The sequence below is a fragment of the Heptranchias perlo genome, unplaced genomic scaffold (assembly GCF_035084215.1).
Source record: "Heptranchias perlo isolate sHepPer1 unplaced genomic scaffold, sHepPer1.hap1 HAP1_SCAFFOLD_884, whole genome shotgun sequence".
NCBI classification, from domain to species: domain Eukaryota; kingdom Metazoa; phylum Chordata; class Chondrichthyes; order Hexanchiformes; family Hexanchidae; genus Heptranchias; species Heptranchias perlo.
The window spans coordinates 48,733-75,283 of NW_027139923.1; the positions used below are offsets into that span (position 1 = coordinate 48,733).

At 55.4% G+C, this 26,551-nt stretch overlaps 1 protein-coding gene across 1 annotated transcript in view; it reads left to right on the forward strand.

The window, feature by feature from the left end:
* Nucleotides 1-25,330, forward strand: part of LOC137319741 (collagen alpha-1(XI) chain-like) — a gene marked incomplete at its 3' end in the record, with an annotated part of 66,236 nt that extends 40,906 nt beyond the window's left edge. The window contains exons 9-13 of the mRNA XM_067981715.1: nucleotides 11,722-11,775; nucleotides 13,426-13,533; nucleotides 16,149-16,202; nucleotides 25,132-25,167; nucleotides 25,277-25,330. Of these exons, the coding sequence (XP_067837816.1) occupies nucleotides 11,722-11,775; nucleotides 13,426-13,533; nucleotides 16,149-16,202; nucleotides 25,132-25,167; nucleotides 25,277-25,330 (306 nt within the window). The remainder of the gene's footprint in view (nucleotides 1-11,721; nucleotides 11,776-13,425; nucleotides 13,534-16,148; nucleotides 16,203-25,131; nucleotides 25,168-25,276) is intronic.
* Nucleotides 25,331-26,551: the final 1,221 nt, after the last annotated feature.

Here is a 26,551-nt window from a genome sequence, read left to right on the forward strand (position 1 = left end):
ACGGGTCGGTGATTGGACGGGACCGTTATTGGTCGGGTCCGTTATTGGTCGGTTCGATTATTGGACAGGTTTCCCAGTCGTTAAAATGGAGAAACTACAACAACTCCCATTTACCAGCGTCTTTAACGTAGTAAAACCTCCCAGGGCACTTCTCAGGAACGTAAATCAGACAAAAACAGATATCGAGACACATCAGGAGATACTAGGACAGGGGACCAACAGTTTGGTCAAAGAGGGAGGTTATTTAAGGAAGTAACTAAACTAATAGACAGGGCGATGTCGAGGGATGTAGTTTATATGGAACGGTAGCAGAATGGTGATGTTACTGGACTAATAATCTGGAGGCCTGGACTAATAATCCGCAGTCATGAGTTCAAATCCTGCCACGGCAGCTGGGGAATTTAAATTCAATTAATTAAATAAAATCTGGAATTAAAATACTAGTATCAGTAATGGTGGCCATGAAACTACTGGATTGTCGTAAAAACCCATCTGGTTCACTAATGCCCTTTAGGGGATGAAACCTGCCGTCCTTACCCGGTCTGGGCCAAAATGTGACTCCAGACCCACAGCAATGTGGTTGATTCTTAATCACCCTCTGAAATGGCCCAGCAAGACACTCAGTTGTAAAATCGCGCTAAAAAACGTCACAATAAGAATAAAACCGGACGGACCACCCGGCATCGGACCACTAGGCACCGGACACAACAAAGGCAAAACACCAAGCCCAGTCAACCCTGCAAGGTCCTCCTTACTAACATCTGGGGACTTGTGCCAAAATTGGGAGAGCTGTCCCACAGACTAGTCAAGCAACAGCCTGACATAGCCATACTCACAGAATCATATCTTTCAGCCAACGTCCCAGACTCTTCCATCACCATCCCTGGGTATGTCCTGTCCCACCGGCAGGACAGACCCACCAGAGGTGGCGGTACAGTGATATACAGTCAGGAGGGAGTGGCCCTGGGAGTCCTCAACATTGACTCTGGACCCCATGAAATCTCATGGCATCAGGTCAAACATGGGCAAGGAAACCTCCTGCTGATTACCACCTACCGCCCTCCCTCAGCTGATGAATCAGTCCTCCTCCATGTTGAATACCACTTGGAGGAAGCACTGAGGGTAGCAAGGGCACAGAATGTACTCTGGGTGGGGGACTTCAATGTCCATCACCAAGAGTGGCTCGGTAGCACCACTACTGACCGAGCTGGCCGAGTCCTGAAGGACATAGCTGCTAGACTGGGCCTGGGGCAGGTGGTGAGCGAACCAACACGAGGGAAAAACTTACTTGACCTCGTCCTCACCAATCTACCTGTCACAAATGCATCTGTCCATGACAGTATTGGTAGGAGTGACCACCGCACAGTCCTCGTGGAGACGAAGTCCCGTCTTCACACTGAGGACACCATCCAACGTGTTGTGTGGCACTACCACCGTGCTAAATGGGATAGATTCAGAACAGATCTAGCAGCTCAAAACTGGGCATCCATGAGGCGCTGTGGGCCATCAGCAGCTGCAGAATTGTATTCCAGCACAATCTGTAACCTCATGGCCCAGCATATTCCTCACTCTACCATTACCAACAAGCCAGGGGATCAACCCTGGTTCAATGAGGAGTGTAGAAGAGCATGCCAGGAGCAGCACCAGGCGTACCTAAAAATGAGGTGCCAACCTGGTGAAGCTACAACTCAGGACAACATGCATGCTAAACAGCGGAAGCAACATGCTATAGACAGAGCTAAGCGATTCCACAATCAATGGATCAGATCAAAGCTCTGCAGTCCTGCCACATCCAGTCGTGAATGGTGGTGGACAATTGAACAACTAACGGGAGGAGGAGGATCTGCAAACATCCCCATCCTCAATGATGACTGCCCTTGACGTCAAGGCGGCATTTGACCGAGTGTGGCACCAAGGAGCCCCAGTAAAATTGAAGTCAATGGGAATCAGGGGGAAAACTCTCCAGTGGCTGGAGTCATACCTAGCACAAAGGAAGATGGTAGTGGTTGTTGGAGGCCAATCATCTCAGCCCCAGGACATTGCTGCAGGAGTTCCTCAGGGCAGTGTCCTAGGCCCAACCATCTTCAGCTGCTTCATCAATGACCTTCCCTCCATCATAAGGTCAGAAATGGGGATGTTCGCTGATGACTGCACAGTGTTCAGTTCCCTTCGTAACCCCTCAGATAATGAAGCAGTCCGAGCCCGCATGCAGCAAGACCTGGACAACATCCAGGCTTGGGCTGATAAGTGGCAAGTAACATTCACGCAGACAACTGCCAGGCAATGACCATAGAATCATAGAATCATAGAAGTTTACAACATGGAAACAGGCCCTTTGGCCCAACATGTCCATGTCGCCCAGTTTATACCACTAAGCTAGTCCCAATTGCCTGCACTTGGCCCATATCCCTCTATACCCATCTTACCCATGTAACTGTCCAAATGCTTTTTAAAAGACAAAATTGTACCCGCCTCTACTACTGCCTCTGGCAGCTCGTTCCAGACACTCACCACCCTTTGAGTGAAAAAAATTGCCCCTCTGGACCCTTTTGTATCTCTCCCCTCTCACCTTAAATCTATGTCCCCTCGTTATAGACTCCCCTACCTTTGGGAAAAGATTTTGACTATCTACCTTATCTATGCCCCTCGTTATTTTATAGACTTCTATAAGATCACCCCTTAACCTCCTACTCTCCAGGGAAAAAAGTCCCAGTCTATCCAACCTCTCCCGAAAAGTCAAACCATCAAGTCCCGGTAGCATCCGAGTAAATCTTTTCTGCACTCTTTCTAGTTTAATAATATCCTTTCTATAATAGGGTGACCAGAACTGTACACAGTATTCCAAGTGTGGCCTCACCAATGCCCTGTACAACTTCAACAAGACATCCCAACTCCTGTATTCAATGTTCTGACCAATGAAACCAAGCATGCCGAATGCCTTCTTCACCACCCTATCCACCTGTGACTCCACTTTCAAGGAGCTATGAATCTGTACTCCTAGATCTCTTTGTTCTATAACTCTCCCCAACGCCCTACCATTAACGGAGTAGGTCCTGGCCCGATTCGATCTCCCAAAATGCATCACCTCACATTTATCCAAATTAAACTCCATCTGCCATTCATCGGCCCACTGGCCCAATTTATCAAGATCCCGTTGCAATCCCAGATAACCTTCTTCACTGTCCACAATGCCACCAATCTTGGTGTCATCTGCAAACTTACTAACCATGCCTCCTAAATTCTCATCCAAATCATTAATATAAATAACAAATAACAGCGGACCCAGCACCGATCCCTGAGGCACACCGCTGGTCACAGGCCTCCAGTTTGAAAAACAACCCTCCACAACCACCCTCTGTCTTCTGTCGTCAATCCAATTTTGTATCCCATTGGCTACCTCACCTTGGATGCCGTGAGATTAAACCTTATGTAACAACCTACCATGCGGTACCTTGTCAAAGGCTTTGCTGAAGTCCATGTAGACCACGTCTACTGCACAGCCCACATCTATCTTCTTGGTTACCCCTTCAAAAAACTCAATCAAATTCGTGAGACATGATTTTCCTCTCACAAAACCATGCTGACTGTTCCTAATCAGTCCCTGCCTCTCCAAATGCCCGTAGATCCTGTCTCTCAGAATACCCTCTAACAACTTACCCACTACAGATGTCAGGCTCACCGGTCTGTAGTTCCCAGGCTTTTCCCTGCCGCCCTTCTTAAACAAAGGCACAACATTTGCTACCCTCCAATCTTCAGGCACCTCACCTGTAGCTGTCGATGATTCAAATATCTCTGCTAGGGGACCCGCAATTTCCTCCCTAACCTCCCATAACGTCCTGGGATACATTTCATCAGGTCCCGGAGATTTATCTACCTTGATGCGCGTTAAGACTTCCAGCACCTCCCTCTCTGTAATATGTACACTCCTCAAGACATCACTATTTATTTCCCCAAGTTCCCTAACATCCATGCCTTTCTCAACCGTAAATACCGATGTGAAATATTCATTCAGGATCTCACCCATCTCTTGTGGTTCCGCACATAGATGACCTTGTTGATCCTTAAGAGGCCCTACTCTCTCCCTAGTTACTCTTTTGCCCTTTATGTATTTGTAGAAGCTCTTTGGATTCTCCTTTGCCTTATCTGCCAAAGCAATCTCATGTCCCCTTTTTGCCCTCCTGATTTCTCTCTTAACTTAAGACCATCTCCAACAAGAGAGAGTCTAACCACCTCCCCTTGACATTCAACGGCATTACCATCGCCGAATCCCCCACCATCAACATCCTGGGGGTCACCGTTGACCAGAAACTTAACTGGACCAGCCATATAAATACTGTGGCTACAAGAGCAGGTCAGAGGCTGGGTATTCTCTGGCGAGTGACTCACCTGCTGACTCCCCAAAGCCTTTCTACCATCTACAAGGCACAAGTCAGGAGTGTGATGGAATACTCTCCACTTGCCTGGGTGAGTGCAGCTCCAACAACACTCAAGAAGCTCGACACCATCCAGGACAAAGCAGCCCGCTTGATTGGCACCCCATCCACCACCCTAAACATTCACTCCCTTCACCACCGGCGCACTGTGGCTGCAGTGTGTACCATCCACAGGATGCACTGCAGCAACTCGCCAAGGCTTCTTCGACAGCGCCTCCCAAACCCGCGACCTCTACCACCTTGAAGGACAAGGGCAGCAGGCACATGGGAACAACACCACCTGCACGTTCCCCTCCAAGTCACACACCATCCCGACTTGGAAATATATCGCCGTTCCTTCATCGTCGCTGGGTCAAAATCCTGGAACTCCCTTCCTAACAGCACTGTGGGAGAACCTTCACCACACGGACTGCAGCGGTTCAAGAAGGCGGCTCACCACCACCTTCTCAAGGGGCAATTAGGGATGGGCAATAAATGCCGGCCTCGCCAGCGACGCCCACATCCCATGAACGAACTAAAAAAATAACTTCCAGAAGGTATTCGGTAGAAATTCCACATAAGAGACTGTTAGCTAAAACTAAAGCTCACAGAATTGAAGGCAAACCATTGACCTGGTTAGGAGATTGGTTAGGCGGTTGAAGACAAAGAATAGGGATAATGGGTATATACTTTAATTGGAAGGAAATGACTAGTGGTGTCCCACAAGGATCTGTGCTGGGGCCTCAACTATTCACTTTATTTATTAACAACTTAGATGATGAGATAGAGAGCCACATATTCAAGTTTGCTGATGACACAAAGATTGTTGACATAGTAAGTAGTGTAGACCGGAGCATAAAATTATAAAGAGACATTGAAAGATTAAGTGAGTGGGCAAAACTGTGGCAGATGGATTTCAACACAGGTAAGTGTGAGGTCATCCATTTTGGACCAAAAAAGGATCGATCAGAGTATTTTTTAAATGGTGAAAAGTTAGGAACAGTGGAGGTCCAAAGAGATTTAGGGGTCCATGTACACAGATCATTGAAATGTAGAGGTCAGCTCCAAAAAAATAATCAAAAAGGCTAATGGAATGTTAGCCTTTATATGAAGAGGGCTGGAATATAAAGGGGAGGAAGTTTTGCTCCGGCTGTACAAAGCCCTGGTTAGACCACATCTGGAGCACTGTGTACAGTTCTGGGCACCGCACCTTCGGAAGGAGATATTGGCCTCGGAAGGAGTGCAGTACAGATTCACCAGAATGTTACCAGGGCTCCAAGGGTTAGATTATGAGGAGAGATTACATGAACTAGACTTGTATTCCCTGGAATATAGAAAGTTTAGGGATGATTTGATTGAGGATTTTGAGAGGAATTGGTAGGGTAGATAGAGAAACATTTTTTCCACTAGCGGGGGAGTCTAGGACAAGGGGACATAACCTTAAAATCAGAGCCAGGCCATTGAGGAGAGAGGTTAGGAAATATTTCTTAATGCCAAGGGTGGTAGAAGTGTGGAAGTCTCACAAAAAGCAGTAGATGCGAGCTCAATTAATAATTTTAAATCTGAGATCGATAGATTTTTGTTAGCCAAGGGTGTTAAGGGATATGGAGCCAGGGTGGGTGGATGGAGTCAGGGTACAGAGCAGACATGATCTCATTCAATGGCAGAACAGGTTAGAGGGGCTGAATGGCCTCCTGCTGTTCCTATGTCTTAAAGGAGGAGAGAGAGATGGAGAGGGGGAGAGGGGGAGAGGTTCAGGGAGGGATCTCCAGAGCTCAGGGCCCAGGCAGCTGAAGGCACGGCCGCCAATGGTGGAGCGATTAAAATCGGGGATGGACAAGAGGCCGGAATTGGAGGAGCGCAGAGATCTCGGAGGGTTGTAGGGCTGGAGGGGGTTACAGAGATAGGGAGGGGTGTGGGGCTGGAGGAGGTTACAGAGATAGGGAGGGGTGTGGGGCTGGAGGGGGTTACAGAGATAGGGAGGGGTGTAGGGCTGGAGGAGGTTACAGAGATAGGGAGGGGTGTGGGGCTGGAGGGGGTTACAGAGATAGGGAGGGGTGTGGGGCTGGAGGGGGTTACAGAGATAGGGAGGGGTGTAGGGCTGGAGGAGGTTACAGAGATAGGGAGGGGTGAGGGGCTGGAGGGGGTTACAGAGATAGGGAGGGGTGTGGGGCTGGAGGGGGTTACAGAGATAGGGAGGGGTGTGGGGCTGGAGGGGGTTACAGAGATAGGGAGGGGTGTGGGGCTGGAGGGGGTTACAGAGATAGGGAGGGGTGTAGGGCTGGAGGGGGTTACAGAGATAGGGAGGGGCGAGACCGTGGAGGGGGTTACAGAGATAGGGAGGGGTGTAGGGCTGGAGGGGGTTACAGAGATAGGGAGGGGTGTGGGGCTGGAGGGGGTTACGGAGATAGGGAGGGGTGTAGGGCTGGAGGGGGTTACAGAGATAGGGAGGGGCGAGACCATGGAGGGGGTTACAGAGATAGGGAGGGGTGTAGGGCTGGAGGGGGTTACAGAGATAGGGAGGGGTGTGGGGCTGGAGGGGGTTACAGAGATAGGGAGGGGTGTGGGGCTGGAGGGGGTTACAGAGATAGGGAGGGGTGTGGGGCTGGAGGGGGTTACAGAGATAGGGAGGGGTGTGGGGCTGGAGGGGGTTACAGAGATAGGGAGGGGTGTGGGGCTGGAGGGGGTTACAGAGATAGGGAGGGGTGTAGGGCTGGAGGGGGTTACAGAGATAGGGAGGGGTGTGGGGCTGGAGGGGGTTACAGAGATAGGGAGGGGTGTAGGGCTGGAGGGGGTTACAGAGATAGGGAGGGGTGTGGGGCTGGAGGGGGTTACAGAGATAGGGAGGGGTGTAGGGCTGGAGGGGGTTACAGAGATAGGGAGGGGTGTGGGGCTGGAGGGGGTTACAGAGATAGGGAGGGGTGTAGGGCTGGAGGGGGTTACGGAGATAGGGAGGGGCGAGACCATGGAGGGGGTTACAGAGATAGGGAGGGGTGTAGGGCTGGAGGGGGTTACAGAGATAGGGAGGGGTGTAGGGCTGGAGGGGTTTACAGAGATAGGGAGGGGTGTGGGGCTGGAGGGGGTTACAGAGATAGGGAGGGGTGTAGGGCTGGAGGGGGTTACAGAGATAGGGAGGGGTGTGGGGCTGGAGGGGGTTACAGAGATAGGGAGGGGTGTGGGGCTGGAGGGGGTTACAGAGATAGGGAGGGGTGTGGGGCTGGAGGGGGTTACAGAGATCGGGAGGGGTGTGGGGCTGGAGGAGGTTACAGAGATGGGGAGGGGTGTCGGGCTGGAGGGGGTTACAGAGATAGGGAGGGGTGTGGGGCTGGAGGGGGTTACAGAGATAGGGAGGGGTGTGGGGCTGGAGGAGGTTACAGAGATAGGGAGGGGTGTGGGGCTGGAGGAGGTTACAGAGATAGGGAGGGGTGTGGGGCTGGAGGGGGTTACAGAGATAGGGAGGGGTGTGGGGCTGGAGGGGGTTACAGAGATAGGGAGAGGTGTGGGGCTGGAGGGGGTTACAGAGATAGGGAGGGGTGTGGGGCTGGAGGGGGTTACAGAGATAGGGAGGGGTGTAGGGCTGGAGGGGGTTACAGAGATAGGGAGGGGTGTAGGGCTGGAGGGGGTTACAGAGATAGGGAGGGGTGTAGGGCTGGAGGGGGTTACAGAGATAGGGAGGGGTGTGGGGCTGGAGGGGGTTACAGAGATAGGGAGGGGTGTAGGGCTGGAGGGGGTTACAGAGATAGGGAGGGGTGTAGGGCTGGAGGGGGTTACAGAGATAGGGAGGGGTGTGGGGCTGGAGGGGGTTACAGAGATAGGGAGGGGTGTGGGGCTGGAGGAGGTTACAGAGATAGGGAGGGGTGTGGGGCTGGAGGAGGTTACAGAGATAGGGAGGGGTGTAGGGCTGGAGGGTGTTACAGAGATAGGGAGGGGTGTGGGGCTGGAGGAGGTTACAGAGATAGGGAGGGGTGTGGGGCTGGAGGGGGTTACAGAGATAGGGAGGGGTGTGGGGCTGGAGGAGGTTACAGAGATAGGGAGGGGTGTGGGGCTGGAGGGGGTTACAGAGATAGGGAGGGGTGTGGGGCTGGAGGGGGTTACAGAGATAGGGAGGGGTGTGGGGCTGGAGGGGGTTACAGAGATAGGGAGGGGTGTAGGGCTGGAGGGGGTTACAGAGATAGGGAGGGGTGTAGGGCTGGAGGAGGTTACAGAGATAGGGAGGGGTGTGGGGCTGGAGGGGGTTACAGAGATAGGGAGGGGTGTGGGGCTGGAGAGGGTTACAGAGATAGGGAGGGGTGTGGGGCTGGAGGAGGTTACAGAGATAGGGAGGGGTGTGGGGCTGGAGAGGGTTACAGAGATAGGGAGGGGTGTGGGGCTGGAGGAGGTTACAGAGATAGGGAGGGGTGTGGGGCTGGAGGAGGTTACAGAGATAGGGAGGGGTGTGGGGCTGGAGGGGGTTATAGAGATCGGGAGGGGCCGAGGCCATGGAAGGATTTGAACACAAGGATGAGAATTTTAAAATCGAGGTGTTCCCGGACCGGGAGCCAGTGTGGGTCAGTGAGCTCAGGGGGTGATGGGTGAACGGGACTCGGGGTGAGTTAGGATACGGGGGGCAGAGTTTTGGATGAGTCAAGGTCAGTGCATTCACTGTATCTGGTCTCAGATAATGTCAATACAAGTCACCAAGTGTTGATCCTCCATTACTGAGGTGTAATTTCAATCATTTATCTGAACTCCAGCTTGTTATTGCAATTTGTATTTTCATATCAGTCACATGCGGTCATAAGGTGAGGGATATTCACACAGGGGAATGGGACATCTTCCATTTCAGGCATCCACTGTCCCATCAAACACTCCCAGGGCAGGTACAGGGTTAGATACAGAGTAAAGCTCCCTCTACACTGTCCCATCAAACACTCCCAGGGTCAGGTACAGGGTTAGATACAGAGTAAAGCTCCCTCTACACTGACCCATCAAACACTCCCAGGGCAGGTACAGGGTTAGATACAGAGTAAAGCTCCCTCTACACTGTCCCATCAAACACTCCCAGGGCAGGTACAGGGTTAGATACAGAGTAAAGCTCCCTCTACACTGTCCCATCAAACACTACCAGGGCAGGTGCAGGGTTAGATACAGAGTAAAGCTCCCTCTACACTGTCCCGTCAAACACTCCCAGGGCAGGTACAGGGTTAGATACAGAGTAAAGCTCCCTCTACACTGTCCCATCAAACACTCCCAGGGTCAGGTACAGGGTTAGATACAGAGTAAAGCTCCCTCTACACTGTCCCATCAAACACTCCCAGGGCAGGAACAGGGTTAGATACAGAGTGAAGCTCCCTCTACACTGTCCCGTCAAACACTCCCAGGGCAGGTACAGGGTTAGATACAGAGTAAAGCTCCCTCTACACTGTCCCATCAAACACTCCCAGGGTCAGGTACAGGGTTAGATACAGAGTAAAGCTCCCTCTACACTGTCCCATCAAACACTCCCAGGGCAGGTGCAGGGTTAGATACAGAGTAAAGCTCCCTCCACACTGTCCCATCAAACACTCCCAGGGCAGGTACAGGGTTAGATACAGAGTAAAGCTCCCTCGACACTGTCCCATCAAACACTCCCAGGGCAGGTGCAGGGTTAGATACAGAGTAAAGCTCCCTCTACACTGTCCCGTCAAACACTCCCAGGGCAGGTACAGGGTTAGATACAGAGTAAAGCTCCCTCTACACTGTCCCATCAAACACTCCCAGGGTCAGGTACAGGGTTAGATACAGAGTAAAGCTCCCTCTACACTGTCCCATCAAACACTCCCAGGGCAGGTGCAGGGTTAGATACAGAGTAAAGCTCCCTCCACACTGTCCCATCAAACACTCCCAGGGCAGGTACAGGGTTAGATACAGAGTAAAGCTCCCTCGACACTGTCCCATCAAACACTCCCAGGGCAGGTACAGGGTTAGATACAGAGTAAAGCTCCCTCCACACTGTCCCATCAAACACTCCCAGGGCAGGTACAGGGTTAGATATAGAGTAAAGCTCCCTCTACACTGTCCCATCAAACACTCCCAGGGCAGGTACAGGGTTAGATACAGAGTAAAGCTCCCTCTACACTGTCCCATCAAACACTCCCAGGGTCAGGTACAGGGTTAGATACAGAGTAAAGCTCCCTCTACACTGTCCCATCAAACACTCCCAGGGCAGGTGCAGGGTTAGATACAGAGTAAAGCTCCCTCTACACTGTCCCATCAAACACTCCCAGGGTCAGGTACAGGGTTAGATACAGAGTAAAGCTCCCTCCACACTGTCCCATCAAACACTCCCAGGGCAGGTACAGGGTTAGATACAGAGTAAAGCTCCCTCTACACTGTCCCATCAAACACTCCCAGGGTCAGGTACAGGGTTAGATACAGAGTAAAGCTCCCTCTACACTGTCCCATCAAACACTCCCAGGGCAGGTGCAGGGTTAGATACAGAGTAAAGCTCCCTCTACACTGTCCCATCAAACACTCCCAGGGTCAGGTACAGGGTTAGATACAGAGTAAAGCTCCCTCCACACTGTCCCATCAAACACTCCCAGGGCAGGTACAGGGTTAGATACAGAGTAAAGCTCCCTCGACACTGTCCCATCAAACACTCCCAGGGCAGGTACAGGGTTAGATACAGAGTAAAGCTCCCTCCACACTGTCCCATCAAACACTCCCAGGGTCAGGTACAGGGTTAGATACAGAGTAAAGCTCCCTCTACACTGTCCCATCAAACACTCCCAGGGCAGGTACAGGGTTAGATACAGAGTAAAGCTCCCTCTACACTGTCCCATCAAACACTCCCAGGGCAGGTACAGGATTAGATACAGAGTAAAGCTCCCTCTACACTGTCCCGTCAAACACTCCCAGGGCAGGTACAGCTCGGGTTAGATACAGAGTAAAGCTCCCTCTACACTGTCCCATCAAACACTCCCAGGGCAGGGACAGGGTTAGATACAGAGTAAAGCTCCCTCTACACTGTCCCATCAAACACTCCCAGGGCAGGTACAGGGTTAGATACAGAGTAAAGCTCCCTCTACACTGTCCCGTCAAACACTCCCAGGGCAGGTACAGCACGGGTGAGATACAGAGTAAAGCTCCCTCTACACTGTCCCATCAAACACTCCCAGGGCAGGGACAGGGTTAGATGCAGAGTAAAGCTCCCTCTACACTGTCCCATCAAACACTCACAGGGCAGGGACAGGGTTAGATGCAGAGTAAAGAGTCACAGGCTGATGATGGTGTGTGATTTGGGAATATTATTTTGGGAGTGATTCTAATCTGACCATTTTTCCTGCAGGGTCCCCCTGGTCTACCGGGATTGAAGGGAGTTCCAGGGAACAAGGGTGAGAAGGTGAGTGAGTGAGTGAGTGGGACGGTGAGTGAGTGAGTGAGTGAGGGAGTGGGACGGTGAGTGAGTGAGTGGGACGGTGAGTGAGTGAGTGAGTGAGTGGGATGGTGAGTGAGTGAGTGAGCGAGTGGGACGGTGAGTGAGTGAGTGAGTGGGACGGTGAGTGAGTGAGTGAGTGGGACAGTGAGTGAGTGAGTGAGTGGGACGGTGAGTGAGTGAGTGGGACGGTGAGTGAGTGAGTGGGACGGTGAGTGAGTGAGTGAGTGGGACGGTGAGTGAGTGAGTGAGTGGGACGGTGAGTGAGTGAGTGGGACGGTGAGTGAGTGAGTGAGTGGGACGGTGAGTGAGTGAGTGAGTGGGACGGTGAGTGAGTGAGTGAGGGAGTGGGACGGTGAGTGAGTGAGTGAGTGGGACGGTGAGTGAGTGAGTGGGACGGTGAGTGAGTGAGTGGGACGGTGAGTGAGTGAGTGGGACGGTGAGTGAGTGAGTGAGTGAGTGGGACGGTGAGTGAGTGAGTGAGTGGGACAGTGAGTGAGTGAGTGAGTGAGTGGGACGGTGAGTGAGTGAGTGAGTGGGACGGTGAGTGAGTGAGTGAGTGAGTGGGACGGTGAGTGAGTGAGTGAGTGAGTGGGACGGTGAGTGAGTGAGTGGGACGGTGAGTGAGTGAGTGGGACGGTGAGTGAGTGAGTGAGTGAGTGGGACGGTGAGTGAGTGAGTGAGTGGGACAGTGAGTGAGTGAGTGAGTGGGACGGTGAGTGAGTGAGTGAGTGGGACGGTGAGTGAGTGAGTGGGACGGTGAGTGAGCGAGTGGGACGGTGAGTGAGTGAGTGAGCGAGTGGGACGGTGAGTGAGTGAGTGAGTGGGACGGTGAGTGAGTGAGTGAGTGAGTGGGACGGTGAGTGAGTGGGACGGTGAGTGAGTGAGTGAGTGAGTGGGACGGTGAGTGAGTGGGACGGTGAGTGAGTGGGACGGTGAGTGAGTGAGTGAGTGGGACGGTGAGTGAGTGAGTGGGACGGTGAGTGAGTGAGTGAGTGGGACGGTGAGTGAGTGAGTGAGTGGGACGGTGAGTGAGTGAGTGAGTGGGACGGTGAGTGAGTGAGTGAGTGGGACGGTGAGTGAGTGAGTGAGTGGGACGGTGAGTGAGTGAGTGGGACGGTGAGTGAGTGAGTGAGTGGGACGGTGAGTGAGTGAGTGAGTGGGACGGTGAGTGAGTGAGTGGGACGGTGAGTGAGTGAGTGAGTGGGACGGTGAGTGAAGGAGTGAGTGGGACGGTGAGTGAGTGAGTGAGTGAGTGGGACGGTGAGTGAGTGGGACGGTGAGTGAAGGAGTGAGTGGGACGGTGAGTGAGTGAGGGAGTGGGACGGTGAGTGAGTGAGTGAGGGAGTGGGACGGTGAGTGAGTGAGTGAGTGAGGGAGTGGGACGGCGAGTGAGTGAGTGAGGGAGTGAGTGAGGGAGTGAGATCAACACTCGGATCTGCTGATCTCTCCCACTGTTACCTGCGACTCTGCTCTTTTTCTCTTGAATGAACGATGTTAACGATGATCCCAATCCAGGCGACCGGTTTTCCTGCCTCCCGTTGCCGAGCAGCCGATGATTCCTTGTTTTGTGATGAAAGGTGGAGGGTCATTTGCTGATTCCCTCTCCTCTTGCAGGGTCACCCAGGTCTGATTGGTCTTATTGGGCCCCCAGGAGAACAGGGTGAGAAGGGAGACAGAGGCCTGCCCGGTCTACAGGGGACACCAGGAACCAAAGGAGACCACGTAAGCAAATGGAACTAAAGACCACTTCCACCAGAGGTTGATGTCGAGCCTCCCCTCGGGACCGCGCACTAACTCTCGTTGTGTAAAGAGACAAAGAGCCTGTATCTCGACAGCTCCTCTCACCACCTCAGGACGTCCCAAAGCAATTCACAGACAATGAAGTGCGTTTGAAGTGTCCTCACTGTTGTAATGTGGGAAACGCAGCAGCCAATTTGCGCACAGCAAGATCCCACAAACAGCAATGTGATAAATGACCCGATCATCTGTTGCAGTGATTTTGGTTGAGGGATAAATATTGGCCCCAGGACACCGGGGAGAACTCCCCCTGCTCTTCTTCAAATAGTGGCCGTGGGATCTTTTACATCCACCTGAGAGGGGCAGACGGGGCCTCGGTTTAACGTCTCATCCGAAAGATGGCACCTCCGACAGTGCAGCGCTCCCTCAGTACTGACCCTCCGACAGTGCGGCACTCCCTCAGTACTGACCCTCCGACAGTGCAGCGCTCCCTCAGTACTGACCCTCCGACAGTGCAGCGCTCCCTCAGTACTGACCCTCCGCCAGTGCAGCGCTCCCTCAGTACTGACCCTCCGCCAGTGAGGCGCTCCCTCAGTACTGACCCTCCGACAGTGAGGCGCTCCCTCAGTACTGACCCTCCGACAGTGCAGCACTCCCTCAGTACTGACCCTCCGACAGTGCGGCACTCCCTCAGTACTGACCCTCCGACAGTGCGGCGCTCCCTCAGTACTGACCCTCCGACAGTGCAGCACTCCCTCAGTACTGACCCTCCGACAGTGCGGCACTCCCTCAGTACTGACCCTCCGACAGTGCGGCACTCCCTCAGTACTGACCCTCCGACAGTGCGGCACTCCCTCAGTACTGACCCTCCGACAGTGCGGCACTCCCTCAGTACTGACCCTCCGACAGTGCGGCACTCCCTCAGTACTGACCCTCCGACAGTGCGGCACTCCCTCAGTACAGACCCTCCGACAGTGCGGCGCTCCCTCAGTACTGACCCTCCGACAGTGCAGCACTCCCTCAGTACTGACCCTCCGACAGTGCGGCGCTCCCTCAGTACTGACCCTCTGACAGTGCGGCACTCCCTCAGTACTGACCCTCCGACAGTGCAGCGCTCCCTCAGTACTGACCCTCCGACAGTGCAGCGCTCCCTCAGTACTGACCCTCCGACAGTGCAGCACTCCCTCAGTACTGACCCTCCGACAGTGCGGCGCGTTGGGGTGAATGATATTGTTCACCTCCCCATGTCCGAAACAAATGCTGAAAACTGTTCCTTCACAAATAAAGGGACTGACGCCTCTGGTCAGCCATGATTTAATAAAATGGTGGAACGGACTCGAGGGGCTGAATGTCGGCCAGTGGTGGAGTGATGAAAATCAGAGATGCACAAGAGGCCAAAATTGGAGGAGTGCAGAGATCTCGGAGGGGTGTAGGGCTGGAGGGGGTTACAGAGATAGGGAGGGGTGTAGGGCTGGAGGGGGTTACAGAGATAGGGAGGGGTGTGGGGCTGGAGGGGGTTACAGAGATAGGGAGGGGTGTGGGGCTGGAGGGGGTTACAGAGATAGGGAGGGGTGTGGGGCTGGAGGGGGTTACAGAGATAGGGAGGGGTGTAGGGCTGGAGGGGGTTACAGAGATAGGGAGGGGTGTGGGGCTGGAGGAGGTTACAGAGATAGGGAGGGGTGTGGGGCTGGAGGAGGTTACAGAGATAGGGAGGGGTGTAGGGCTGGAGGGGGTTACAGAGATAGGGAGGGGTGTGGGGCTGGAGGAGGTTACAGAGATAGGGAGGGGTGTGGGGCTGGAGGAGGTTACAGAGATAGGGAGGGGTGTGGGGCTGGAGGGGGTTACAGAGATGGGGAGGGGTGTGGGACTGGAGGGGGTTACAGAGATAGGGAGGGGTGTGGGGCTGGAGGGGGTTACAGAGATGGGGAGGGGTGTAGGGCTGGAGGAGGTTACAGAGATAGGGAGGGGTGTGGGGCTGGAGGAGGTTACAGAGATAGGGAGGGGTGTGGGGCTGGAGGGGGTTACAGAGATGGGGAGGGGTGTGGGACTGGAGGGGGTTACAGAGATGGGGAGGGGTGTGGGGCTGGAGGGGGTTACAGAGATGGGGAGGGGTGTGGGGCTGGAGGGGGTTACAGAGATGGGGAGGGGTGTGGGGCTGGAGGGGGTTACAGAGATAGGGAGGGGTGTGGGGCTGGAGGGGGTTACAGAGATGGGGAGGGGTGTGGGGCTGGAGGGGGTTACAGAGATGGGGAGGGGTGTGGGGCTGGAGGGGGTTACAGAGATGGGGAGGGGTGTGGGGCTGGAGGGGGTTACAGAGATGGGGAGGGGTGTGGGGCTGGAGGGGGTTACAGAGATAGGGAGGGGTGTGGGGCTGGAGGGGGTTACAGAGATAGGGAGGGATGTGGGGCTGGAGGGGGTTACAGAGATAGGGAGGGGTGTGGGGCTGGAGGGGGTTACAGAGATAGGGAGGGGTGTGGGGCTGGAGGGGGTTACAGAGATGGGGAGGGGTGTAGGACATGGATAGATTTGAACGCAAAGAAGAGATTGTCGAATGATGTGTTGATTTGTGATTTCTGATGTCTTTATCTGTGCCCCCACAGGGTATAACTGGATCGTCAGGTCCTCTCGGCCCCCCTGGTCCTCCGGGTTTACCTGTAAGTAAAAAAAAAACTAAGAAATTGTAAACATTTCCCCTGAGTCAGGACATGTGATTTGTCAGCATTCATGATCTGCTATTGGCCCAGGACACCGGGGAGAACTCCCCTGCTCTTCTTCAAAATAGTTCCATGGGATCTCTACACCCACCTGAGAGGGCAGACCGGGCCTCAGTTTAAACTGGACAACATCCAGGCTTGGGCTGATAAGTGGCAAGTAACATTCGCACCAGATAAGTGCCAGGCAATGACCATCTCCAACAAGAGAGAGTCTAACCACCTCCCCCTGACATTCAATGGCATTACCATCGCCGAATCCCCCACCATCAACATCCTGGGGGTCACCATTGACCAGAAACTTAACTGGACCAGCCACATAAATACTGTGGTTACAAGAGCAGGTCAGAGGTTGGGTATTCTGCGGCGAGTGACTCACCTCCTGACTCCCCAAGGCCTTTCCACCATCTACAAGGCACAAGTCAGGAGTGTGATGGAATACTCTCCACTTGCCTGGGTGAGTGCAGCTCCAACAACACTCAAGAAGCTCGACACCATCCAGGACAAAGCAGCCCGCTTGATTGGCACCCCATCCACCACCCTAAACATTCACTCCCTTCACCACCGGCGCACTGTGGCTGCAGTGTGTACCATCCACAGGATGCACTGCAGCAACTCGCCAAGGCTTCTTCAACAGCACCTCCCAAACCCGCGACCTCTACCACCGAGAAGGACAAGAGCAGCAGGCACATGGGAACAACACCACCTGCACGTTCCCCTCCGAGTCACACACCATCCCGACTTGGAAATATATCGCCGTTCCTTCATCGTCGCTGGGTCAAAATCCTGGAACTCCCTTCCGAACAGCACTGTGGGAGAACCTTCACCACACGGACTGCAGCGGTTCAAGAAGGCGGCTCACCACCACCTTCTCAAGGGCAATTAGGGATGGGCAATAAATGCCAGCCTCGCCAGCGACGCCCACATCCCGTGAACGAATAAAAAAGGCGTGTCATTCCAAAGACAGCACCTCCGACAGTGCAGCGCTCCCTCAGTACTGACCCTCCGACAGTACAGCGCTCCCTCAGTACTGACCCTCCGACAGTGCAGCGCTCCCTCAGTACTGACCCTCCGACAGTGCAGCACTCCCTCAGTACTGACCCTCCGACAGTGCAGCGCTCCCTCAGTACTGACCCTCCGACAGTGCGGCGCTCCCTCAGTACTGACCCTCCGACAGTGCGGCGCTCCCACAGTACTGACCCTCCGACAGTGCAGCGCTCCCTCAGTACTGACCCTCCGACAGTGCGGCGCTCCCTCAGTACTGACCCTCCGACAGTGCAGCGCTCCCTCAGTACTGACCCTCTGACAGTGCAGCGCTCCCTCAGTACTGACCCTCCGACAGTGCAGCTCTCCCTCAGTACTGACCCTCCGACAGTGCAGCGCTCCCTCAGTGCTGACCCTCCGACAGTGCAGCGCTCCCTCAGTACTGACTCTCCGACAGTGCAGCGCTCCCTCAGTACTGACCCTCCGACAGTGCAGCGCTCCCTCAGTACTGACCCTCCGACAGTGCAGCGCTCCCTCAGTACTGACCCTCCGACATTGCAGCGCTCCCTCAGTACTGACCCTCCGACAGTGCAGCGCTCCCTCAGTACTGACCCTCCGACAGTGCAGCGCTCCCTCAGTACTGCCCCTCCGACAGTGCAGCGCTCCCTCAGTACTGACCCTCCGACAGTGCAGCGCTCCCTCAGTACTGACCCTCCGACAGTGCAGCGCTCCCTCAGTACTGACCCTCCGACAGTGCGGCACTCCCTCAGTACTGACCCTCCGACAGTGCGGCACTCCCTCAGTACTGTCCCTCCGACAGTGCAGCGCTCCCTCAGTACTGACCCTCCGACAGTGCAGCGCTCCCTCAGTACTGACCCTCCGACAGTGCAGCACTCCCTCAGTACTGACCCTCCGAAAGTGCAGCGCTCCCTCAGTACTGCCCCTCCGACAGTGCGGCACTCCCTCAGTACTGACCCTCCGACAGTGCAGCGCTCCCTCAGTACTGACCCTCCGACAGTGCAGCGCTCCCTCAGGACTGACCCTCCGACAGTGCGGCACTCCCTCAGTACTGACCCTCCGACAGTGCGGCACTCCCTCAGTCCTGACCCTCCGACAGTGTAGCACTCCCTCAGTACTGACCCTCCGACAGTGCAGCGCTCCCTCAGTACTGACCCTCCGACAGTGCAGCGCTCCCTCAGTACTGACCCTCCGACAGTGCAGCGCTCCCTCAGTACTGACCCTCCGACAGTGCGGCGCTCCCTCAGTACTGACCCTCCGACAGTGCGGCGCTCCCTCAGTACTGACCCTCCGACAGTGCAGCGCTCCCTCAGTACTGACCCTCCGACAGTGCAGCACTCCCTCAGGACTGACCCTCCGACAGTGCAGCGCTCCCTCAGTACTGACCCTCCGACAGTGCAGCGCTCCCTCAGTACTGACCCTCCGACAGTGCAGCGCTCCCTCAGTACTGACCCTCCGACAGTGCAGCACTCCCTCAGTACTGACCCTCCGACAGTGCAGCGCTCCCTCAGTACTGCCCCTCCGACAGTGCAGCGCTCCCTCAGTACTGACCCTCCGACAGTGCAGCGCTCCCTCAGTACTGACCCTCCGACAGTGCAGCACTCCCTCAGTACTGACCCTCCGACAGTGCAGCACTCCCTCAGTACTGACCCTCCGACAGTGCGGCGCTCCCTCAGTACTGACCCTCCAACAGTGAGCACTCCCTCAGTACTGACCCTCCGACAGTGCAGCACTCCCTCAGTACTGACCCTCCGACAGTGCAGCGCTCCCTCAGTACTGACCCTCCGACAGTGCGGCACTCCCTCAGTACTGACCCTCCGACAGTGCAGCACTCCCTCAGTACTGACCCTCCGACAGTGCAGCACTCCCTCAGTACTGACCCTCCGACAGTGCAGCACTCCCTCAGTACTGACCCTCCGACAGTGCAGCACTCCCTCAGTACTGACCCTCCGACAGTGCAGCACTCCCTCAGTACTGACCCTCCGACAGTGCAGCACTCCCTCAGTACTGACCCTCCGACAGTGCAGCACTCCCTCAGTACTGACCCTCCGACAGTGCAGCACTCCCTCAGTACTGACCCTCCGACAGTGCGGCACTCCCTCAGTACTGACCCTCCGACAGTGAGCACTCCCTCAGTACTGACCCTCCGACAGTGCGGCGCTCCCTCAGTACTGACCCTCCAACAGTGAGCACTCCCTCAGTACTGACCCTCCGACAGTGAGGCGCTCCCTCAGTACTGACCCTCCGACAGTGCAGCACTCCCTCAGTACTGACCCTCCGACAGTGCAGCACTCCCTCAGTACTGACCCTCCGACAGTGCGGCGCTCCCTCAGTACTGACCCTCCGACAGTGCAGCACTCCCTCAGTACTGACCCTCCGACAGTGCAGCACTCCCTCAGTACTGACCCTCCGACAGTGCGGCACTCCCTCAGTACTGACCCTCCGACAGTGCAGCGCTCCCTCAGTACTGACCCTCCAACAGTGAGCACTCCCTCAGTACTGACCCTCCAACAGTGAGCACTCCCTCAGTACTGACCCTCCGACAGTGCAGCACTCCCTCAATACTGACCCTCCGACAGTGCAGCACTCCCTCAGTACTGACCCTCCGACAGTGCGGCGCTCCCTCAGTACTGACCCTCCAACAGTGAGCACTCCCTCAGTACTGACCCTCCGACAGTGCAGCACTCCCTCAGTACTGACCCTCCGACAGTGCAGCACTCCCTCAGTACTGACCGTCCGACAGTGCAGCGCTCCCTCAGTACTGACCCTCCGACAGTGCAGCACTCCCTCAGTACTGACCCTCCGACAGTGCAGCACTCCCTCAGTACTGACCCTCCGACAGTGCAGCACTCCCTCAGTACTGACCCTCCGACAGTGCAGCACTCCCTCAGTACTGACCCTCCGACAGTGCAGCACTCCCTCAGTACTGACCCTCCGACAGTGCAGCACTCCCTCAGTACTGACCCTCCGACAGTGCTGCACTCCCTCAGTACTGACCCTCTGACAGTGCAGCACTCCCTCAGTACTGACCCTCCGACAGTGCAGCGCTCCCTCAGTACTGACCCTCCGACAGTGCAGCGCTCCCTCAGTACTGACCCTCCGACAGTGCAGCGCTCCCTCAGTACTGACCCTCCGACAGTGCAGCACTCCCTCAGTACTGACCCTCTGACAGTGCTGCACTCCCTCAGTACTGACCCTCCGACAGTGCAGCACTCCCTCAGTACTGACCCTCCGACAGTGCGGCACTCCCTCAGTACTGACCCTCCGACAGTGAGCACTCCCTCAGTACTGACCCTCCGACAGTGCGGCGCTCCCTCAGTACTGACCCTCCAACAGTGAGCACTCCCTCAGTACTGACCCTCCGACAGTGAGGCGCTCCCTCAGTACTGACCCTCCGACAGTGCAGCACTCCCTCAGTACTGACCCTCCGACAGTGCAGCACTCCCTCAGTACTGACCCTCCGACAGTGCGGCGCTCCCTCAGTACTGACCCTCCAACAGTGAGCACTCCCTCAGTACTGACCCTCCGACAGTGCAGCACTCCCTCAGTACTGACCCTCCGACAGTGCAGCACTCCCTCAGTACTGACCCTCCGACAGTGCAGCACTCCCTCAGTACTGACCCTCCGACAGTGCGGCGCTCCCTCAGTACTGACCCTCCAACAGTGAGCACTCCCTCAGTACTGACCCTCCGACAGTGCAGCACTCCCTCAGTACTGACCCTCCGACAGTGCAGCACTCCCTCAGTACTGACCCTCCGACAGTGCAGCACTCCCTCAGTACTGACCCTCCGACAGTGCAGCACTCCCTCAGTACTGACCCTCCGACAGTGCAGCACTCCCTCAGTACTGACCCTCCGACAGTGAGCGCTCCCTCAGTACTGACCCTCCGACAGTGAGCGCTCCCTCAGTACTGACCCTCCGACAGTGCGGCACTCCCTCAGTACTGCACTGGGAGTGTCGGCCTGGTTTATGAGCTCAAGTCTCTGGAGTTGGATTGAACCCACGACCTTCTGACTCAGAGATGAAAAGTTTGACCACTGAGAGGATTATTATTATCAGGAAAGGCTGAACAGGCTGGGGCTCTTTTCTCTTTTTAAAAAAAAGGGAAGACTGAGGGGTGACCTGATCGAGGTCTTTAAGATTATGAAAGGGTTCGATCGGGGAGACGTAGAGAAAATGTTTCCACTTGTGGGGGAGACCGGAACTCGGGGCCATAAATATAAGAGAGTCACTAATAAATCCTAGAGGGAATTCAGGAGAAACTTCTTCACCCAGAGAGTGGTGAGAATGTGGAACTCACTCCCACAAGGAGAGGTTGAGGTGAATAGTGTCGATGGATTTAAGGGGAAGCTCGATAAACACATGAGGGAGAAAGGAATAGAAGGATATGGTGATAGGGTGAGATGGAGAGGGGAGGGAGGAGGCTCGTGTGGAGAATAAACACCGGGATAGACCAGTGGGGCCGAATGGCCTGTTTCCGTGCTGTAAATTCTGGGTTTTTGGGATATTTTTCACCTTCTCCGGAACGTTCCCTGCCAGTGGGTGAAGACCGCGGTACGAGCAGTGAAAAGAAATTATTTTTTTTTTATTCGTTCATGGGATGTGGGCGTCGCTGGCGAGGCCGGCATTTATTGCCCATCCCTAATTGCCCTTGAGAAGGTGGTGGTGAGCCGCCTTCTTGAACCGCTGCAGTCCGTGTGGTGAAGGTTCTCCCACAGTGCTGTTAGGAAGGGAGTTCCAGGATTTTGACCCAGCGACGATGAAGGAACGGCGATATTCTCGCTGTGCCACTGTTGGATCTCGGGTTCTCACTCTGGATTGTGGTGTTGGCCTGTCTCAGTCTGCTCTCGGGCCCGGTCTGTCTGGGGATTGTGGTGTTGTCCTGTCTCAGTCTGCTCTCGGGCTCGGTCTGTCTGGGGATTGTGGTGTTGTCCTGTCTCAGTCTGCTCTCGGGCTCGGTCTGTCTGGGGATTGTGGTGTTGGCCTGTCTCAGTCTGCTCTCGGGCTCGGTCTGTCTGGGGATTGTGGTGTTGGCCTGTCTCAGTCTGCTCTCGGGCTCGGTCTGTCTGGGGATTGTGGTGTTGTCCTGTCTCAGTCTGCTCTCGGGCTCGGTCTGTCTGGGGATTGTGGTGTTGTCCTGTCTCAGTCTGCTCTCGGGCCCGGTCTGTCTGGAGATTGTGGTGTTGGCCTGTCTCAGTCTGCTCTCGGGCTCGGTCTGTCTGGGGATTGTGGTGTTGTCCTGTCTCAGTCTGCTCTCGGGCTCGGTCTGTCTGGGGATTGTGGTGTTGTCCTGTCTCAGTCTGCTCTCGGGCTCGGTCTGTCTGGATTGTGGTGTTGTCCTGTCTCAGTCTGCTCTCGGGCTCGGTCTGTCTGGGGATTGTGGTGTTGTCCTGTCTCAGTCTGCTCTCGGGCTCAGTCTGTCTGGGGATTGTGGTGTTGTCCTGTCTCAGTCTGCTCTCGTGCTCGGTCTGTCTGGGGATTGTGGTGTTGTCCTGTCTCAGTCTGCTCTCGGGCTCGGTCTGTCTGGGGATTGTGGTGTTGGCCTGTCTCAGTCTGCTCTCGGGCTCGGTCTGTCTGGGGATTGTGGTGTTGTCCTGTCTCAGTCTGCTCTCGGGCTCGGTCTGTCTGGGGATTGTGGTGTTGTCCTGTCTCAGTCTGCTCTCGGGCTCGGTCTGTCTGGGGATTGTGGTGTTGGCCTGTCTCAGTCTGCTCTCGGGCTCGGTCTGTTTGGGGATTGTGGTGTTGTCCTGTCTCAGTCTGCTCTCGGTCTGGGTCTGTCTGGGGATTGTGGTGTTGTCCTGTCTCAGTCTGCTCTCGGGCTCGGTCTGTCTGGGGATTGTGGTGTTGTCCTGTCTCAGTCTGCTCTCGGACTGGGTCTGTCTGGGGATTGTGGTGTTGGCCTGTCTCAGTCTGCTCTCGGACTGGGTCTGTCTGGGGATTGTGATGTTGGCCTGTCTCAGTCTGCTCTCGGACTGGGTCTGTCTGGGGATTGTGGTGTTGTCCTGTCTCAGTCTGCTCTCGGGCTCGGTCTGTCTGGGGATTGTGGTGTTGTCCTGTCTCAGTCTGCTCTCGGGCCCGGTCTGTCTGGGGATTGTGGTGTTGTCCTGTCTCAGTCTGCTCTCGGGCTCGGTCTGTCTGGGGATTGTGGTGTTGTCCTGTCTCAGTCTGCTCTCGGGCTCGGTCTGTCTGGGGATTGTGGTGTTGTCCTGTCTCAGTCTGCTCTCGGGCCCGGTCTGTCTGGGGATTGTGGTGTTGGCCTGTCTCAGTCTGCTCTCGGGCTCGGTCTGTCTGGGGATTGTGGTGTTGTCCTGTCTCAGTCTGCTCTCGGGCTCGGTCTGTCTGGGGATTGTGGTGTTGTCCTGTCTCAGTCTGCTCTCGGGCTCGGTCTGTCTGGGGATTGTGGTGTTGTCCTGTCTCAGTCTGCTCTCGGGCTCGGTCTGTCTGGGGATTGTGGTGTTGGCCTGTCTCAGTCTGCTCTCGGGCTCGGTCTGTCTGGGGATTGTGGTGTTGTCCTGTCTCAGTCTGCTCTCGGGCCCGGTCTGTCTGGGGATTGTGGTGTTGGCCTGTCTCAGTCTGCTCTCGGGCTCGGTCTGTCTGGGGATTGTGGTGTTGTCCTGTCTCAGTCTGCTCTCGGGCTCGGTCTGTCTGGGGATTGTGGTGTTGTCCTGTCTCAGTCTGCTCTCGGGCTCGGTCTGTCTGGGGATTGTGGTGTTGGCCTGTCTCAGTCTGCTCTCGGGCTCGGTCTGTCTGGGGATTGTGGTGTTGTCCTGTCTCAGTCTGCTCTCGGTCTGGGTCTGTCTGGGGATTGTGGTGTTGTCCTGTCTCAGTCTGCTCTCGGGCTCGGTCTGTCTGGGGATTGTGGTGTTGTCCTGTCTCAGTCTGCTCTCGGACTGGGTCTGTCTGGGGATTGTGGTGTTGGCCTGTCTCAGTCTGCTCTCGGACTGGGTCTGTCTGGGGATTGTGATGTTGGCCTGTCTCAGTCTGCTCTCGGACTGGGTCTGTCTGGGGATTGTGGTGTTGTCCTGTCTCAGTCTGCTCTCGGGCTCGGTCTGTCTGGGGATTGTGGTGTTGTCCTGTCTCAGTCTGCTCTCGGGCCCGGTCTGTCTGGGGATTGTGGTGTTGTCCTGTCTCAGTCTGCTCTCGGGCTCGGTCTGTCTGGGGATTGTGGTGTTGTCCTGTCTCAGTCTGCTCTCGGGCTCGGTCTGTCTGGGGATTGTGGTGTTGTCCTGTCTCAGTCTGCTCTCGGGCCCGGTCTGTCTGGGGATTGTGGTGTTGGCCTGTCTCAGTCTGCTCTCGGGCTCGGTCTGTCTGGGGATTGTGATGTTGTCCTGTCTCAGTCTGCTCTCGGGCTCGGTCTGTCTGGGGATTGTGGTGTTGTCCTGTCTCAGTCTGCTCTCGGGCTCGGTCTGTCTGGGGATTGTGGTGTTGTCCTGTCTCAGTCTGCTCTCGGGCCCGGTCTGTCTGGGGATTGTGGTGTTGTCCTGTCTCAGTCTGCTCTCGGGCCCGGTCTGTCTGGGGATTGTGGTGTTGTCCTGTCTCAGTCTGCTCTCGGGCCCGGTCTGTCTGGGGATTGTGGTGTTGTCCTGTCTCAGTCTGCTCTCGGACTCGGTCTGTCTGGGGATTGTGGTGTTGTCCTGTCTCAGTCTGCTCTCGGGCTCGGTCTGTCTGGGGATTGTGGTGTTGGCCTGTCTCAGTCTGCTCTCGGGCTCGGTCTGTCTGGGGATTGTGGTGTTGTCCTGTCTCAGTCTGCTCTCGGGCCCGGTCTGTCTGGGGATTGTGGTGTTGGCCTGTCTCAGTCTGCTCTCGGGCTCGGTCTGACTGCGTTGCCTTTGAGGGGAGACTGAATTCCTTTTGTTTCTTTTCCCCTCAGGGTCCCCTGGGTCCCAAAGGTTCCAAAGGATCGACGGTGAGTGACGACCAATCTCTGCCTCTTTCTTTTCTCTCCAAGAAACATTGTGTTGGTTTTCCGTCCCTCTGATTGGGCCGAGATCTCACCTGCCTGTCCTTGTTTACAGGGTCCCGCTGGTCAGAAGGGAGACACTGGATTTATTGGAGTCCCAGGACCCCCAGTAAGTATAAACTCAACTTTGTGAAATGTGCGGGAATTATCTTTCTGTAAAATGTAGATGCAGAACTTTATTCAGGAGCAAACTGGACCTGAGCCCTGATTTGAGGATGAAGATGGAAAGAGTTGCATTTTCTCCACCGCCTTTCACCACCTCAGGACGTCCCAAAACACTTTACAGACAGTGAAGGACTTTCTGACGTATCGTCACTGTTGTCATGTAGGGAAACTGACTAATATTAAGTTGTCTGTGAACCAATCCGATTGCTCAGACAACACAGCTGAATATTCGAGGGACGATAACATCAAACATCGATCCCAATCATTTCTCCTGTTCATAAATTTGTAAATTTTTAACTAAACAACAACAACCTGCATTTGTCCAGAGCCTTTAACAGAGTGAAACCTCCCAGGGTCCTTGACAGGAGCGTAAACCAGACAGAGATTAACACCGAGCCTCATCAGGAGATATTAGGACAGGAGACCACAAGCTTGGCCAAAGAGGTGGGTTTTAAGGAGGGTCTTAAAGGAGGAGAGAGAGGGGGTGAGGGGGAGAGGTTCAGGGAGGGAATTCCAGAGCTCAGGGCCCAGGCAGCTGAAGGCACGGCCGCCAATGGTGGAGCGATTAAAATCGGGGATGGACAAGAGGCCAGAATTGGGGGAGCGCAGAGATCTCGGAGGGTTGTAGGGCTGGAGGGGGTTACAGAGATAGGGAGGGGTGTAGGGCTGGAGGGGGTTACAGAGATAGGGAGGGGTGAGGGGCTGGAGGGGGTTACAGAGATAGGGAGGGGTGTGGGGCTGGAGGAGGTTACAGAGATAGGGAGGGGTGTGGGGCTGGAGGGGGTTACAGAGATAGGGAGGGGTGTGGGGCTGGAGGGGGTTACAGAGATGGGGAGGGGTGTGGGGCTGGAGGGGGTTACAGAGATAGAGAGGAGTGTGGGGCTGGAGGAGGTTACAGAGATAGGGAGGGGTGTAGGGCTGGAGGGGGTTACAGAGATAGGGAGGGGTGTGGGGCTGGAGGGGGTTACAGAGATGGGGAGGGGTGTGGGGCTGGAGGGGGTTACAGAGATAGGGAGGGGTGTGGGGCTGGAGGGGGTTACAGAGATAGGGAGGGGTGAGGGGCTGGAGGGGGTTACAGAGATCGGGAGGGGCGAGGCCATGGAGGGATTTGAACACAAGGATGAGAATTTTAAAATCGGGGTGTTCCTGGACCGGGAGCCAGTGT